This window comes from Pieris napi, chromosome 14, assembly GCF_905475465.1.
Source record: "Pieris napi chromosome 14, ilPieNapi1.2, whole genome shotgun sequence".
NCBI lineage: Eukaryota > Metazoa > Arthropoda > Insecta > Lepidoptera > Pieridae > Pieris > Pieris napi.
This window is the reverse complement of record NC_062247.1, coordinates 5,894,422-5,914,832: the sequence shown is the minus strand read 5'-3', so window position 1 is coordinate 5,914,832 and position 20,411 is coordinate 5,894,422. Positions and strand designations below refer to the sequence as shown.

General features: G+C 30.9%; 1 protein-coding gene across 5 annotated transcripts in view; it reads right to left on the bottom strand.

Annotated features, from left to right (window-relative positions):
* Positions 1 to 20,411, bottom strand: part of LOC125056218 (ras GTPase-activating protein raskol) — a 120,925-nt gene that overhangs the window by 74,286 nt on the left and 26,228 nt on the right. For all 5 annotated transcript variants that reach the window (XM_047659239.1, XM_047659235.1, XM_047659234.1 and 2 more), the window contains one exon: positions 9,715 to 9,836. In XM_047659239.1, the coding sequence (XP_047515195.1) occupies positions 9,715 to 9,836 (122 nt within the window). The remainder of the gene's footprint in view (positions 1 to 9,714; positions 9,837 to 20,411) is intronic.

The following is a 20,411-nucleotide window of genomic DNA, read 5'->3' as shown; positions in this document are numbered from 1 at the left end:
TTAGTATATATATATAATATATATATATATATATATATATATATATATATATAGTCCGGTCATTTATATAGTTGATAATAAAAGGAGAATGTTTTATTATACGGTTGTCTTTTGTCTATATTATTAGCTATTGATTTATATTCTTTATCGTTGTCGTGTAAATGTAATATAATAAATAAAGGTGACAAAACACTCTGTGTGACTTACTAATTTTTATGGCTCTATAAATAAATTTTTGTTATAACCTAAACATGTGAAACACATCTACAACAGAGGTTAATAAAAATTAAACCATAGCCATAAAAATGTTAATCAAAAACATAGAGCAATCATCATCTCATATTTCTTAGTGATGTCACGTCGTTTGGTCGCATTGAGGTCAGGGAGGGACTTAATTGCGACAATATGGTAAAGTCTGTTATCCTAATTACTTGGTTATAAATAAACGCGCTCCAATTACCTCTGAAAAGTGCTATGAATCACTAACCGTGTAAATTTTTTTATTTAGAATATCGAGGTTATATGACCTGTAACGGTCGAATGCATATAATTATTTCCACGTGATCGAAGTCCGAATATTGACTACTTGACATTTAGGTAAGAAGAGGGGTTCTTGATTAATACACAAGTTTAAAAAAAAGACATTTGAAACCAATTTCAAACTTACTACCGTATTCCTCTATGTATGTAGCTATATTTTCTATTTAGCTCGGTTTTAGGTCTGAACAAATAGTCCAAACATTTTGTTACAATTAAAATATCTGATTACAGTTAGTTAAATTGCGTTCACTCCACTATTCTTAAAAACTTTTGAAAGATGAAGACATAAATAGTGTAGCTAAATGTATAACTTAAAAAAATCCCAGGCATCAAAATCCAAAGAGGGAACATTTTAATTTTTCTAAAGCTTGAACAACACCCATAAGTCACATAGGTACAAACTATATAAGTATAATTTGGTCAGTTATTGCCCCATTGCATTTATGAAGGAAACGATTTCAGATTGTTTCGGCCCCAATCACGAACGGCTATGCAATGTCTTCCGTGACTCTGATACAATTTCCTGTCCGTATATTGTTTTGAAAAGGTTCTATTTAACAAAATGTGTGAATTTAAGCAATGAATTTAATAGAAGTATAATTAATTTCCTTCAATTTACGGTATAAGGAGACGTTATTTGATACCATAAATTGTAATTTAATACAGAATAACGTACCTACAAATATAGGGTATATTTACTTAAAGATTCACTCATAGCTCTGTTTCACTAAAGCACTGATTATTCTCTTTAGATAATAGTGTAAACCTAATTTGTCAGAAAGAGAAAAAATATATTTAAACAATTGAACGAGACTGATTTATAGAACATAGATTTCCAGTAAACTACCAGTAAACCGAATTGAATAATATTTACCGAAAATAGTTCTTTATATAGGCCCTTTTTTGTTTAAAACCGAGTAAGATATGTGAATGGAAGTTATTCTTACCCTAAAAGGTAAAATTGTCGTATAAACAAGAATGAAATAAATGGAGGCAAGTTCAAGCAAGTTGTCCCTACATAAATCAGTACTCTTTAATTGTACCAGACATGACATATCATTAAAAATATATTGTTTTACGGATAATAAAAGCCAATTAAGGTTGTTTCAAAAGGCTGTATCTTGTTTTTTCAACATCATCAAAAAGTTGGAAGCTTATTTGCAAGATTTCATCGACGTTAAAGTATAGCAACTGTGACTATGACAACATTAATTTATATTTATTGAGAGTTTTTAGCGTATACGTAGGTTTTTATTAATTAAATAAGAATTCTAGGTAAAATTAATTATTGATAATCGTAAGGCCAATCACCTAATTGCCTAATAAGAATAAAAATGATCACGAAACATATGCAGAAATTTGAGACTAACCGTAGTAGCGACACTGGTTTACCTTTTCATTTTTATAACCACAAATGAGTATACATATACTTATAGACAATTCGTCCAATTGCCAATAACTAGAAGAAAAAAGAGTCCACTTTTGAAAGTTCTATGAATAAAGTATGCTTAGGGATAAATGTATTTCAAAGAAACACTTTATAAATAAACTTCCCTTATCTGTTCGTATTCTATGTGCAATAAAAGTTTTGCACTAAAATAGCGCATTGTGTTAAAAGCCAAGTTCAGGGGTGTTGAACATGAATAAAACAATATATACTTCATAAATATATCGCGGAAACTGTACCTTATTTTATAACTTGAAATTGTATGTAAGTTGGCATAAAGTGAGCGGTGTCCTTGACATTTCAAAAAATATTTACTACTATTAGTAATTGCCTTATACTTATCTTACATTCTACTGTTAATGCGCTTTCATTCTTAATGTATTTAGCGTTTGGCTTGAGCGTGCCAGCCAACCCTGAGGTCCTGTGGTCGAATCACGTCTGTGCACCAATGGATTTTTCTTTCAATGAACGGAACGCACATTGCCTTGAACGGTGAAGGAAACATCGGGAGAATCACTTACATGTGTTTATGTACAGAAATCACAACAGAAAAATCAATAGCCATTTCTTTTTTTTTATTTAGCTATTAATCAATTATTAGTGGTCGTTTTTTGAACTAGTACTAAAATCCTTGCGGGATAGAAAATAAGCAATAAGGTCACGCCCTACTGCCATCAAAAATTTACTATTTCACTGCGAAAAAAAATCTGGTCAACTAAAACAAATTTTCATAAACCGCAAGATAACTTTTTTCTTTCTTTCTTTAGATAACACAGACATAAAAACATCTAAACAAGTCTCTTAAGGATAGACTATACAAGTTGTTTTTAAAATTTAAATGGATAAAATATATTATACTCATCCATGCTTATCCATATCTTAAGCTAAGGTTTGTAATCCCTGCCCTAGACAGTCATTGTACGAGGTGAGAAGCGAGATCTGATGGTTAGTTTATATTCAGTCGACTTGACGATTATCCCCAGGCACTGGCGCCCACTAGCGAAACCTTTGTTTTGTTCTCTATGAATAGTATTAACTTCCACATAACTTTGGCATTGGCTTATTTGTTGATTAGATAAAAGCGAAGGATAACATCAGATCTAATTACTTTGTTGATGATATGATAGAATAAAGAAAAAAAACTAAACACACACACAAAAAACACACTATTACTATAACCAGTAACACCGATTTTCAGTGGGCCTCAACTATCTTGGGAGAGACCACTTTACCTTTATACAATACGCAACTTTAAAGATATATTTTGTATAATTTGACGTCTCGGTGACGAGCAGGTGCCAGAGCTATATCTTTATCTTTATATATATAATTCTTCTGTGAGTGTGTATGTCACTAAACTTCTCTCAAACGACTGAACCGATTTTGATGAAATTTTTTGTGTGTGTTCAAGGGGATCTGGGAATGGTTTAGATTCACAGCCCGCCAGATGGCGCTGCAGTCGGTACTTTCATACTTTGCTTTACTAATTGCTTGAAATATCATGCAGGACAACGTCTGTCGGGTCCACTAGTACGTATATATAACAAAACTAAACTATATATAACTAATCGTATTAAAGTAATAAATTAGATCTTATTGCTAGCAACAAGTTGCTTCCAGTATATCGAAAATGCAATTGCTAGTACCAAATTAAAAGTGTTGTTAGTATGATAACACTAATTGTTTCATCCTGAAGCGTCAGTTAAAATCAATTTAAATAGAAGTTCAACAACATGTGTGACTCAGCGTAATTTACATCATGCAAATGCACACAAAGAGACATATCGTCTCCAATCACTCGACGCGACAACTCATTTTAATTATCCAACTTTTCAAATAAGTATAATGCTTACTAAGTTCCATTAAACTTTGCAGAACTGCGAAAAGAATTTAAAGGTGTCATGAATTCTAAACCAAATCCAAGCATTATAGACTAATAAATAAAATAGTTCCGTAAACATATAGTATGGCTGACATACATTGGCTCCGAAAACCGATTTGAGACAGAAAAGAGAAGTTAGTAACATTTCATTTAATAAAAATCCCAACCAAAAGCCAAACAATTTTAATCTTGGAACACATCTTCAATGATTAACAAATCTGTATAAAAACAATCGAAACCATATGTTGTTGATGTCACTGTACGAAATAACCGCGAGGATATATTTAGCTAAGCACATATTCTTATGAATTATATGATTAATGTTCTGTATATTTAGTTCGTTCCTCTGTCATACAAAAAGACAACGTTAATCACAGCGTATCTATTATAAGAATATCTATTTTAGATATTCAGAAGTACATTAGTCTCTTGATAATTTGTAAAGTAGTTTTTTTTTAGGTTTTGCAGATGATATAATCAAATGTCAAAGTTCTTTGATAACTTACATAATATAAAAACTAGGACATCTATTTTCGTGTTGTATGTAAACTGAAACTGACAGAAATGATGATTTGTCTTGACGGTGAATTTAAAATAGGACATTACTCGAACGAGCAATACTTCCGAGAAAGGGAGCAGGAAGGATAATAATGTTGCAATCAATCATACGTAATGGTTACAAATAAATATGACTAAATAATTCAATCCTAATAAACGAATATTACAGTTATATTTATGCGTTGACGTAGTTTTAACAAAAACGTGTAATTTAAAGCGGAATACTATACCTAAATGTAGGTCTGTTTTCTCTCTATTTAAGTGTTTTTCATGATCCAATATAAACAAAATATATACTTATAATTTTTTTATTAATAATAAATAATATCCTCATTTAAATTTATATGAAATTTACGTAACTGGTTTTTTCTTCTCTATTGGTGTGCATGACCTAGTATATTATTAATAAAAAGTTGTCCAAAATGTTGAATTTTGTTATATTGGATCTTCAAAACATATAATTTGTAGGACTCTAAATTACCAAAAGCTATACATAAATAGTATGAATTAATGACACATTTTATAACTGAAATTAATTATCGTAGAAATTAATATAAGTACATTTGTCTTATTTGTTAAAAAACGACCTACTAGTATAGTATCTGCTATAAATTAATTGTTGTTAGAACTATATTCGCAAGTCACAATTTAAGTAGTTACTTTGGCCTCGTCTTTGTTAATGACACATTGAAAACTCATAATTAATATTGAATAAAGTTTGTATTACCCAAATTTAACAGGTTGTAATCAATACACACTCAAAAATACTTGTTTTGTTATGAAACTAATGGTTACAGTATTTAAAAAGTGAATTTGATTTATTACGTAAATGGAAAGTGGGGCGCGTGTCGTGCGCGATAAAAATACTACGACTTATGAGTGCACTGTACTCAGGCGAACCATATTTAGCAACGATGTACTTAAGGACGCCTAATCTATACTATACTCAATGTAGTATAGTGATTTTTAAATTATTATTATTAATTATGATTAAAGACACTACTCAGATCAACTTAATTTATCTGTGAACAAAATCGGGTGACAGAAAGATATATGTGTTAACGTAAAATTGTAAAAACCGTTAGATTGTAATCTATCTCGCGAGATTATAAAGTGTCGAAAGATTGTCAACTCAACATACTGCTTACAATTTAACGTATTATTATTCGGTAGATTGTAATCTATCGAAGTGAAACCGTCAAATTGTGAAGCGGCCATTTTCTACTTTTCTATTGGTTATAAGTGATGTGAATTCAACAATGGTTTAACTAACAATTTTTAAATTAGCAAAGGAGCTGATAAAAAATTGTCTATCCCCCATAACCTCTGGATAATAGAACATATGTTGCGACTCGAAACGCAGACTTTAACTAGTTTATATCTTCGTAATAGAACTAATAATGCAATATCCTTACTTTACGTTATCAGTTTATGAAAGATTTACAAAAGTTAATTAATCGCTGTCAAGTCTAATTAAAATTCTTTCTTTATCCATTGAAACAATGTTGATCAACTCAGCGTTATACATATAAATCTTTATGAACCAATATCCGTTATATATTTACTGTGTTACAATAAAGTATACTGTTTAAAAGTTGCATATAAAACATTTAAATACGTACATTGTTTGAAATTTTTTTTCATTTTTTCATTGTTTCACCATTTTGTGCGTTTGCTTCAGATAGTGTGATATTAATATTTTATAAGACAAATTTAACTAATAACTTAAATATCATACAGGTCCACGCAGGTCTTGTAGCCTGTGTTAGAAGTAACATGCAAAATTGTTAAAGTTCCTAATTTAAATTAAATTAATCAAACGAAAAAAAACAATGCCAAACGTTTAGAAACCAAACACATATTTCTTACCTTATCGACGTAAAATCCGGGAAAAGACTGGCCGCATGAAAATGAAAATTATACATTACTTATATGAACTTAATTTAAAACCAACAGCTATTGTTGCTTATAAAGTATTAAAAAAATTCTAATAGTAATAGTTATGTTAGCAAATTTATTGATTGTTAGGAAAACAGCTTCAAATGAGATATATTTCAATTAACAGTAATTATGTGTCTGCCACATAATTATACCAAACTGATATAGTTTTAAGTAAGTTTTACCGTAGATTGTTTAACGGTACTCAATTCTATACAATAAGGAAATAGAATGTATCACATGAGCCCATTGCTCAAAATTACAAGTCTAATTTCCTAAGCAAATGGTACAGTCATACATCTTCATCTCAGATATTATCTACATACAGTAACACCGCGCTTCCTTTCTCATACCTACGACATCCTGCTATTCGATCATACTCCACTTTCCTAATAACACACCGGGAATATTCATTGCATATCGCATATCTCCACTAGCATTATAAAGTGAAAAGATTTGCATTTTTGCAAAGGATCGACATCTGTGTGTTTCCGTTGAGGACTAATAAACTTTAATTTATGTCAAATTGATGTTTTTATTAATTAAATGTTTGTATACGTTTTACAGCTTTCTATGATATACATCGGAATAATATACGTTATCTCTATGTATATAAAATTCGCACAATTTTCGTTCCCATACTCCTCCGGCACGGCTCGACCGCTTATTATGAATTTTTTTATGCACATTCAGTAAGTCTGAGAATCGACTACTATCTATATTTCATCCCCCTAAATAAGGGTGGTCCCACCCCTAAATTTACTGGTGTGTCAAGACACTTAATTTTAGAGCTACATAACAAGTTGAGAATTGACATTGATTATGTTACATACGTACATTGTCAAAATTCAGATCCACATGTATGATACATCGCGGTTACGGTTAACAACACACCGTACGTATAATAATTACCAGATTCAAACGAAGTTATTTTTGAAGACGGCTGAACTATGGAAGAGATAGCCTGTTACCCAGAGGGCCAAGTTACATAACAACTACATGTTTTTGTATTTTTATATCATTAACGTTTCTTAAATCATGAATGAACAATATTTATTTTAAAAGCTTCAAGTTTTAATGAGTTTATATGTTGAATAATTAAATATATTCATAAATTAAAATTAAGTGTAAAGTTAAATGATGCTTTAGTTTTTCAATCACGATGAGAATGTCTTTGTTGCCTTTATACAATACCATAGTAAATCCTAATTAAAAAAATAATTGACACGACAAAAAATCATAAAATCTGCCTCAGCTATTATAAAATAAAATATGAACGTTCCGTTTAATGTATTTTTGTTAATTGTCTAGACTAGATTATATTTATAACTTAAGAAGACGTAAACATACAATTTTGTAGATAAAACATAGTATACTCTGTCGTAAAATTGCTGTTAGGCTGTGTAATTTTGATTTATGTTTGAAACGCCTTAACGACATCTACGTCGAAGTCGTGAGTCGTTTTACTCAAGTAGATAATAATCGTTGCCTTCAAATATTACTTGATTAACTGTTATTAGAGGGTCACGTAGAGATTAAAATGTTTATGAAATATAATTAGTAGTTACATTTTTAACATACACGAGTGTAGTACTTGTAAATGATTTTGTGATTGTTTTGAAATTATTTTGTTTTATACATTCATCCGGTTTACATGCGGGAACTGTGGAAAGTTTCATGATTTCGTTGAAAATCTTGGTTGTGTATTTCAATCCTCGATATATTTTAATATTCTTATTGTAAACTAGTAGACTCGGCTAAGCGTTGCTGTGGCTAAGATTTTTGTTATATTACATAGTAGTAAACTATTCAAGGACAGGAGAATACCAATCCATCATGCTTTTTTGGTGTTTATGCCATTAAATTGTAGCTTATGTGAAACGTTGCTATTTATTTTGATAAGGATTTTTTAAATGAAACAGCCTATGTCACTTGGGAATAGTGCAGCTTGCCAACGGTGAAAGAATTTTTGAAATCGGTCCCGTAGTTTCGGAGCCTATTCATTTCAAACAAACAAAAAATCAAACCTTTCCTCTTTATAATATTAGTATTATATTATTTTATATGATATTTAAATAAAAGAGTCATTTCATCAGATGATTATTTCAACATTTGGGTTCAAGAAATTATGTCAAATACAACTTCACATTTGGTAATGGACTTCCATGTTCAAGCTTGCATTACCGAAAATGACGAAGCAATTTATGTTATTCGATAAATGTACAGCGTATAAAAACATTTTCTGATTTCTACAAATAAGTTTGATGATTTGCTATTTTGAAACATTGGAAAGGGATATGAAACTACAGTCAAAACCGTTTATAACGACATCGTTTACAACGACCTATCGGTTATTACAACCAGATTGTATGGTCCCGTCCGAATCCCTAGTAAACTATTCAGTAAACAAACCGCTTATAACAACATCGGATACAGCGACATATCGCTTACAACGACGAAATTTTATCGATATTCATCGGCTATAACGACCAACCGCTTCTTCTCTCAGCAAAACAAAACAATAGAAACGATTTTAAATCTTATTTTTAAGCATTAAATGAATATTAGGCATATTATTACCTACGCACTTTCTCCCGCCCCATCTGAACCTCTTCCCGGCCATTTGACCTTGCATACTTTACACATGTTTAGTTCGCTAATTGACTGCGTGAGTAACAGTTTGATTTAAAAGTGGTTTAGACTGTGCAATTGTGCATTTATGTGTTATCATGTCGCAAAAAAAGAGAAAAGTGTTTTCTATTGAATAAAAATCTCATGTCACATGAAACGTAAAATGCAAAAAATATTTGAGACTGGGCTAAAGAAAAGACAGACCAAAATGACTGATTACTTTTGTACCTAATTATTTCGTAATAAATATTTTTGTTTCTTTTTTGACTCCTTTACATATAATAATATTAACATACCATATTATAACCCATACCTACCTAATCTAGATAGATAACTATGATAATATAACTATGTACATACATATGTACTGTACTTGTGTATATGACATTGCTTATAACGACTATCGGATATAACGTCGGCAACTATACGGTCCCTTCAATGTCGTTATAAACGGTTTTGACTGTATGTTATAATTCTTAAATCAACAAATTGTTAATATATTGTGCAAACAGGAAGAAAGAGCATTAAATCTTTTACAAAAAATATTGTACTTGAGTGAATATTTATAAGAGAAATAAAAAAAACTTGTGTAAATTTTACTTTTAGGCGTCGTAGGTCGTCGTAGGTACGCTAGATGAGCCTAATACAATGCCTTCAAAAATATACAAAACTTCTAGCTAATCCAAATATACTACATATTAGTAAAAGAAACACTTACAGCAAGTTCTTCGCTGGTGTAAGCGGTGAGTGTACGACGATCCTGCTGCAAAACACAGTAGAACGGCTCCCAGGAAGGAGGAACACCCAATGTTGCACCGCTTGAAGCGCTTGGTGCTACATCTGGAAAAGAGATATTGTCTTGTGTTATATTTTATATTTTTTTAGCAAATAAACAAATGCCTGTAATAAAAGCTCTAAATTACTGTTAAGCTTTATTTATTATCATTTCGCACGGGTTAACTTTAATGAATAACCTAACATTTACAAGAATTGCCGTGGCCGTTTACAAAACATCAAGATCAAGCGAAGCAGACTTTAAATAAGAATCTGACTTAAATACACTGTATAAACAAGACTTACGGGCAGGAGATTATTAAATAAATTACGGTCACTTAAAAGCCCTTATCATTTAAGTCATGCTCAAGCTGCATCGTACCATCAACTCAATTGGTGTTCTTATTTAACTATATCAGAGGCACAGTAAAGAGACCTATTTAGTATTTATGCCAACTGAAATACATATATTACACAGTTAATTTTTACGTTCTCCTCGTAGAGAAATCCAATTCCAAGTCATTACGCAGAAAAAGGCAAGAGAAAAAACATTGTTTGCTCAGTAATGCCAAAACTAACCTTTTAGCATCGTCATAATCACTTAATTTGTGATTTAATAAGACAATATAACTGACTACAATTCTATAAAACGGGTCGCTCTAAATAACTTTGATGTTTTTTATGTATTTAAGATTGATCTTTGCAATTGTACAGAACGTCCGTAGCGGATAAGTCATAAAAGTTGGGGCACGTCTTCACTTGGATTAATGTGTTCCATTTAATTCATTTAACACTATTCGACGTACAGTTAACAGCACAGTATTAATTTATCTAAGAGAAGTTTAGAAATGCTTTCAATGTTCTCTGCTAGTCTTAAGTCTCTTTATTTGATGTTGTTTTTTGGCTTACCACAGAACCAATTTCTCAAAGTATTTGACAAGCTTTGCGATATCTTTTGATTTGATGATTTGATCTGAATTATGCATAGACTGTGATTCACAGTTTCCATATAAATCATGTATTTTGGCATTACTTCGAAAAAAACAAAGCTAATGACATATTAAAATAATTAACTACTTTTTTAGGAGGCTACGACGACTCGAAGGACATATGTAAAAATAAATCTGCTTTTCTAAAATTATAAGTAATGATTCTAAATTAATTCATCAATAATTGGCAACATAAATGATTAATATTTTATGTTTTCAATTGAAAAAGTAACAACAAAATTAACCACAATATAGCAGACTACAATTATGTGAACTTAATAACAAAAACGGCGGATGTCTGAATTTAAATTTTGCAGTTATATGTAAGCATGATGTATAAAGAGCATTTGACACATAATTGGCCTAAACCCGGGTACAAGCTGAATTGTGTCCAATAATCTCGTCATTACTAATTAGACTAAAATGTAATATAATTAGACAAAGACATTTCCAATAAGTCTGAGTGGCCATTGTAGTGAATTTGATGCATACCTTTAGCTAGTATGCGATTGCTTTTGTTTTGCCGTTTCATTATTGTTATGCAAACTATTCTATTGTAATGTTCGTAAGCATTGCTAATTGTATAGGACGCATTAAAATATTATGTAGCTATTTCTAGGGTCTGTATTGCGGCCATCACTCGGGTCTCAGTCATGATTATAATCATTTTTGTTTTATGTAGTTTCGTGCCCTATTGTAGCGCTACTTACACCAGCGCTAGCTAATGTCCCAAATCTCCACTTATTCTATACACAGCATGAATTAATATATCATCACTAAGCCAAAGAAATTCGACCCTAAGAATAGATAGGATCTAAAAAGAACTTAATTAATTACACAAACATAATTTATACGTTAATATATTTATGCCAAAAAAAAAGGAAAGAATAAAATTTGTCTTGATGCTTAATATTCATATATTGTTACTTCTAGAAAACGGATATAGATGACGGGATATGAGTAGCTTTTCCAACTTTTGCAACCATAATCTCTATCATTAAGTACAAATGAGAAGGCACTCGATCTTAGAATAATGTCATATTTAAATTAATTAGAGTTTTTTATATCATTTATAAAAATATGATTTGTTTTACGGATATAATATGCATTGTGCTCGTCAGACGGAACTCCTTCAGACGTAAATTATGTGTCGCCGACACGTGAATCTTCAAACCGAGTCACTTCATTGAACTGAAAAGTTCCTATTATAATGCTGATTTATGCATCGCCACGCGAACTTACAATGTAAGCTCGGTAAAGTGTGGGAGGATGTTTGCTGTCCATATTTTAAGTTTAAAATATCTACCATACAATGTTACATACAACCAACCATATTTTAAAACTAAGTGCTGTAACGATTGTTGTATACTTACAATTACATAGATATAAATAGCATATAAGGAATATGCTTACAAATAAAAAATATCTAATTATATTGTATATAGTAATAATTAACGGATTAAATTAAACTTTTATTAAGTCTGTCCGTAAACAACTGTTGCAATCGAAATAAATACAAAATCAAGTTTCTGTAGTACCTGTTAAAATGTATCCAAATATGGCATTGTAATTGTCCTTTCTCGCGTGTAATTGTTTAAAACACGTAACGTTGGCCGATAAAATAAATTCAATTTGGCTAATATTAACTGGTTTCATAAATACATGTAAATCAACTTACAAATTCAAGTATACATTGTAATGAATTTTGAAGGAAAGTTTGGTAAGAAAATGAGATATTATGTAATCCCTTTGTACGAGCTAAGCAAAGCTGCTCACTCAGGCTTTTTTAGTTTTATAAGTGCGGCGATTACCTAAACCGTCGGAGTTACGTCGCGAGCGGCGAGAGTATAGCCAGACTCAGGCACTCTCTTCAGCACTATATGCATAGGATATTTTTTTAGCATTTATTATTTTGTGTACAACAAAAGTTTCAGTGTGAGTGGTATTATATAGAGTGATAATAGTATTATCTATTATTTACACTTTACAGCATCCCTATGACTAGGAACCGTACACAACTGTAACATAAAGGAAACGTCTCTTTGACTGATTATGTCTCCCAGGAATAAAATTAAGGGTAATACTACAACCCGACAGACGTTGTCCTGCATGATATTTCAAGCGATTAGGGTATTAAACAAAGTATGAAAGTGCTGACTGCAGCGCCATCTGCCGGGATGATTTGTGAATCTAAGCCATCCAGGGCTCCAACCAATACAAAAAAAAAATTTATATCAGTTCAGCCATTTAAGAGAAGTTCAGTGACATACACACGTACAGTAGAATTATATATGTAAGCTATCCTATCATTTAAGTAAGATCAAACTGCACACGGTGTGCAAATTTGATTGATATCGGTTAAGTAGTTTAGGATTCCATAGCGGACAAACAACGTGAGATTGGTATCAACTATCGAGACTTAGCAAGAACTGTGAGCATATTTTTTTGATGGGAGTCATACTTAGCGCTAATTCTCGACTTCTAATCAATTCCTGAGATCTGGGGGCCTACCATGAACTTTGTTTTAAGAAAGTTGAGATGCAGTGGAGTTTAGGTACCTAGTCAATAGCATTTTTTCGTACAATGACCGCCTATAAGCTGAAAGGTATTTGCATCGCAAGACCGAATGAAAGAACGATAATTTTGTTTGAGGTTTCTATGTTAGTTTTGAAATTTAACTGTCAAACTTTCTTAGACAGATGTTTTTATAAAAATAAATAAATATAAAATTATTTTCAATAATTCATCAATCACAATAAGCTATTATGTCTTAATATATATATTTATTTAATATAAAACTATTCTTTTGATATATTTTTAACAAAGTTTTCTGCTGCTGTGATAGTTGACACGTATTATTTTTAAACGTTTCCGTCAAATTTTGATTGGAGCTGTCAATATTTTGGTGTTTACAAAATTTAAGTTTTGTAAATATAGTTTTACAAATTGTTTAACTTATAAAATAATATGATGGGGTAACTATTGTTCACAAATTTGTTTATTAAAAATAAATACCTATATTGAAGTTAATTCCTGATATAAAACTCTTTGCAAAAGATATTACAAATCAACTTATTACTCGAAAATCATAATAAAAATTATTTCCTTCAAATTGTACAAATTTAGTTTATACGTTAACTAATTCATAAAATATAAATAATTATATTTTCTTTACAGCTTAACCCTGACAAACTCGCTGAATTGAGAGAATGAAGTATATAAATATATGTTTATATCCAATTGAACATTGCCTGAAGACACTTTTTTCTATCTTGATGGAGTCACCCTAACTAAATAAATACTGTTATTATAATATTTTCAAATGGCTTATTATTTACACATTATTTATTTATTTATTTATTTATTTATTTGAAAAATACCTATGTATTTTTAAACAACAGAAAGCAGAGGATAATCATACAATTCATGAACATAATGAGGAAAAATTTAACTATAATAAATATCTACTACTGATGTGGCATGCTTATTTATTATAAAATATGATATATTCGGAAATTATGTTTTTGTCTATGCCTAAATAATTAATTGAATATTATTGAACAGTTTGTGCAATTATTTGTAGGTACACTGAAAACTTAAACGAATCAAAGTCGTTAATCTATAGCAAATAATAAACTCGATATCTACGAAGTCGGTAGAAGGGTCTTGTTTATCATCTCCGTCGATATTTTAATAATTTATTTATAATCACACTGTCTAAACTCAAATATCCGAAACATAAACATAGTAGATACATATTGAGTTTTATAGGTTCTTTTATGCACTACTAGCTGACCTGGCTAACTTCGTTCCGCCCTACAACCTTATAATATCGTTGTTACTTTAATTTAACTTATTTTAGGATTTCATTAATGTTAAGTATTCGAATTCGACGTAAAATGATGCGTAGTTTTGTCAACAGATAGCACCATATGGTTTTTGCATTCGTAAAATTAATTTATTTATTTATTGTTATTCGATAACTTATCCGATATTTTATTGCTTATTCTGCTATTCGGGACGGAAACAAATCCAACAAATCAAAAACCATGGCAATCGGTCCAGCCGTTCTCGAGTTATAAGTGTTGTAACAAACACGGCTTTCTTTTATATATATAGATATAGATTATTTGGACATTTCGATACAAAAAAGTTGAACAAAAAGTAACTTTTTTAGAATCGCTTATTCTGTCATAGTTGGAAGGCGCAACTGTCAAATTTCGGTTCAGCCGAGCGGTCATGGTACGAATTTTCATACAAATTGAACGAACGAAATCTGATAACCGCTAAGGTCACCTGGGAACATAAACTGTCTCGTTTCTTCGATGTCATGGTACGAATTAGCGATGCTTCTCAGTTGTAGGTTATCAATAGGCTCACAATAAGAGTTCATGGTAGGCTGGGGGGGCCTATGAAGAAAGAAAGTGTTCGAAGAAAGGTTGAAGAAAAGAAATGTGTCTGACGCATACAAATAATAATCAATTTTCGTTTAATTGTTTCAAACTCTTTATTCGTCGACAAGCCATTGTTCAAATTTTATAATATCAAGCCTAAACAAAGACGTTGACAACACTGTGCTACCTTTAGAAAATTCTTGTATGTCAAAGGTCAAGTGATATGTCACACAAAAATCAATTTTCTAACTGGTTTCCCTAGCTGAGTAAGTTTTAAAGGTCACGTTGATCGACTAAGGGCTTTGACTCACGCTGCAGTGTAGACAATCGTTTATGTTGCAGGACGATATAAATATTTGAATTAGTTTTAGTATACTAGAAAATAATTATATTATTTAAAGAATATTTTAATTAATAATCAAAAGGAAGCGTATTTCCAAACTGAATATAAATTCTAATGCGAGTTAATCCGATTCTTACTGTATATAACTTTTCAACCCAATACATGTCTACTAGTATTAGTGTTAGTATTAGTAGTACTTTTACTAGTAGCTAGACGCACGATTCTCAAACCTGAGGTCCTGAGATCAATCCACATCGGTGCACCAACGGATTTCTCCTTCTATCAGGATCTCATATATCAAGCACAGAATGCGGATCACCTACTTGCCTTTCAAGAATTATGACCAAGGTGCAAATGAAATCTAAGGCTAGAAAAGACAGACTAAATTTTTTCATAATGTTTAATTTACTTTGGGAGTATCGATACAGTAGTATTACAGTTAGCTTAATAAAATAAAGAATGAAGATACAGTTTATGACAACTAAAAACATTTTTTTTAAAGTCCGGTTTTGCGATTACACTACGACACGTGTAAATGGTATGCAAAGCCCTAATTATAACTTAGTTCGCATACGTTCATTGGCATTGAACTTATACATCGTGAGAATGTTTCTGTTATTTCTAAGTTACGCAACATAAAAACATGTAGTCATTAGTTTGACCACCCTAGGTATTATTATTTCTTTAATATGTTGAGGAACTTATATTCTAGATTAATTTAATATAAACCTTTAGTATTACTTTATATGGGATAATTAGACGTGTAGAAAATTTATCTTCTGAAAAATAAATCAAACTTAACGTTTTAAAGAAAGCAACGAACGAACAAGAATTTTTAAAATAGTTCGGGTATAAATGCAATTCTTATATTGCCTTTTTCTAATAACTGTAGTAAATAGTAATCCTACACTATAGGAAAATGGATACGTTCTTTGACAAACTATAAAATCGTGATAAATATGCCGTAAGATTATTAGACGTAGACAGAATTTATGTATGAATAGTTAACAGTTCTAACGTGTACGTGCCTGAAGTTCGAATATAAAATTACAACAACATAAATCTCAAACAAAACACAAAAGTATGAACATGTTTCGACTAAGAGAGCTTGAACTTTTTTACTTAAGTAAACGAACTTTAATTTTTAATAGTGATTTTGTACCTCAGAGGTTAGTTAGTAATGTGGTTTCGAGTTTCAGATTAACAAATAACGTATAAGGTTTACCCTTAACCTTTTTAAACCTTTTACCCTATAAGTAGGTAACCCATTTCAACTAGTTTAAAACTTTTATTCCATTCAAGTCAAAAGAATTGCTTCTACATAGTAGGTAAGCTGTTTTTCTTGATATTTAAATAGTGTAATGATCTAGATCAGAGCTATTAATCATTGCAAAATTTATAAATTGCGACATAATTATACAATATATATACGCCTAATGTATGTGACATATTAGATAAAATTGATGTACATTAAGCATTAATTTTACAATTTACATAGCGTAGGCGGCAAGGGGCCAATCTCGGCCCACATAGAGAAAGCAACTACACAAATAGACTGGAGCCAGTCTAACAAACGAATTAAGATTAATCTTCGCGTAAGAATGATGAATGAAACAGGAGGAATACTTAATAATAGTTTTTACTTACAATATGAATTTGATCTATCCTAAAGAAAATTTGAAAGATTCCCAAGAACATTAGTGAAAAAACATTCTTCAATACGGGCTGGTAATAAATAATGAAATTATACTGTATGACCATCAAATCTATGGGATCCGCTTAGGGAGTTCCTTTTTCGGACTATACCAAATACATATAGGTACACCTACTCAATATATGAACCGCAATTTTTATTTATTGCTGCTGTAATGGTATTTAAGTTATTTGCGTATTGAAGTATGAAGGTTAGCTTATCTTAAGGTACATTATGTCATCAAAGGTAGATGAATCACACAATGAATGAAAACAAATGTATCAGCTGAAAGCGATATGCAATTTTATGCCTCAGGAAACACACCATTATAAACATAATGCATTCCCACAAATGCGCAGTAGAATGTAGTAATAACAATTATTGTTTTACAAGCTTTATCACTGTGGAACAATTTTTATGGATCGAGTCGGTGAAACTAAAGTTTTAGATTCAAAAGCTTAGAAACAATAAAGATGTGACGGTCATGAGTGATTAAAAATTAGTTTCGGGAAACAAACATAAACAATGTTTGTTAGTTTAAAACAAATTTTGATTACTGACAATGGACGTAATTTTAGATTTTAAATATAGATTTATGGCGGTTTAGATAGCACTACTTTTAAATAACTCCAAAGAAAATCATCGACATAAACTAACTGTATATAATTACAACAACGTAACACATTTACACATTCAAAGCGGAAGAGTTTGTTACAACTTGTTCCCATAATTACCTCATAATGGTAGAGTACATGACATAGATGTCATATTGCCATAAAAGCACTTTCACCATTGATGTAGGTCTTGGCACAGGAAACACGTAAGCTATTTCCATGAAGATGCACTTCCTCTAACACGTCAATACAATAGTTCATTATCATAAATCGAAGCCGAGACGCTACACTGCTATACTCTTTAGGAAGACAAATAACTTTACTAAACTACCACATATGGATCGAATAAAATAAATTACATATGAAATACAATAGGCAACTGAAAAATTTACAGAATTACTAGATGCATCTACTGTGCTTATTATATAGGTATATTATTTATTTCTGTATGTTAAGTACTTAAGGATGTCTCAGAGTACTGTGGGATCTCTCTCTATTCTAAAATTATCCATTGGGTCATCGTTGTCAGGAAAAAATAAGCACATTAGGGAGGACTTTATTTTGTAAAAAACGTGTGAGTCGCACCTTAATAAGACTCTACGGTGCATAAGTATGTATTATGTAGAAAAATATCAAACACATAACAAATAAAAAACCATATCAGATATCACTACGTATTAGTAATAATCACTTTATTTTTTGCTATATTTCTTAAGCTCCTTTTACTCCATTTAAAACCAGTTTTCAATACAAGTATGGCCAGTAGTGTTATAATATCTATGCCACCAATATTTATTTACTTAAAATTATCACGCAAGCTATTTAAATTATCAACCTTAGATTGCATGCTATGAATTATGATCATACTTATTATAGAAAATATTTCGATAATTATTATGTCTAATCTTCAATTAAAATAAATAGAATAATTAGACTTGATATATCTGCTATCTTTGCTTACAAACAATATATACAATCTGAGATACATATACTTAATGGTAAATTTAAAATGTCTCGACGCTAAAGAATTTGTCCAAAATCTGATTTGACAGATTACGATGCGTATAGAAAAGTCTTCATAATAAAACGGGGTCTGTCAGTTCCTTAACAATTTATATATTACATTAGGCTATATTATCAAGCAAAGACGAATTCATCTAGTCGTGCCCATTAATAAAAGCTGACTTATTCTTAATACATCACGTCGCGATTGGCCTTATTCAAAGCGGCATCAAAGAACTCCTTATGAATACTCTATTCAATTTTTCAGTTCACTTGTGGCACTGTGAAAGGGGATTATTTATTAATGGTTGAGTTCAAGTCACGAAACGAGTTACACCCGACTATATTATTCAAATATTTAGTGCCTAATAAAGAATGGTTTATTAGGCGTTCGAACTTAGGCAGCTAGAATATTGATTAACTACTATACGAAACTTATTCGGCTAAATGTCACAAGACTAATTATTATTAATACTTAAATTGCACTAGAGTATAATGGTTACCATAGTTACCATTTTTTAATTCATAAATTCGTAACGATGGTAACAAATACGTTCCGATTTAAATGTTTTTTTGTTTACGTTTTACAATAGGCTATATTATTTATACGTAAGACAAATAAGTAATACGCCAATATTGTAATATTACATTAATTAGACGTGGAAATGTGTTTTTTTTAGTTAGCATCATGTTATTCCAGGTGAATTAAAAAAAAATATCGGTGCCTGTGTCCTTCGTAAAATAAACTTTTTATGAACACAAGCTATGTACGAACCGCCTTGCCACATTAGTAAGATGTTGTATAAAAAATTTGACTGTTCGGTAGCGTGAACTTAGAAACAAGGCATTTATTAAATTCGAGGTTTATAAACACTTTAATTAATAATAATCCACTTTATTTAGCATACTACTATAGTTGATTAATGAATGTGATAGGAACATTTTTTTTAATTACGTTAGTAGAATGAGTAGTAATACTAATAGGCCGACACTTCTTTGGCATATTTAAGTACTTAGTACTTAGTTAAAATTCTCTTAAATCGAAATCAGACTTATTAATGAAGCAGGCTGTTTTGATTAAATGCTGTTTTTGGTATTATTAGTATGACGTCACTTTAGATATTTAGCTGAACCAGTTTGGCGAGTGACCGCAAGCCGTAAATACAGGTGCGCGTGCGCATACTGCAAGCTGCAAGTTCCTCCGTTTTATTACACGAATTATAAATGGCATTACAATTGTTCTAAAACATATGCTCATTCTTTTGAATGTCAAGCTTTTTTTGAATTAAGTACTAGAATAAAGATGTTCATAAAAATGTGTTGTATGCCGACTGTACTTTAATTGAATATTTATAACATACCATAAATTATTATACTGACCTCAAACATAAGATATAACCAACAAAAATACTCAAGATGATACTGAAAGAGACCAAACCAAGACTAGGCAGAACTGAAAGAGAATGGAAGAAGAAAATTCTTTCATATAAATAGAGATATGAACGTCAGTACTCGTATTCGTCAAACTGAAGGTACAGATACCGGCAAACATCTTGAACAAATGGCCTTGCCTTCGCAGAAGCCATTTTTAGGTATCACTGGTAAG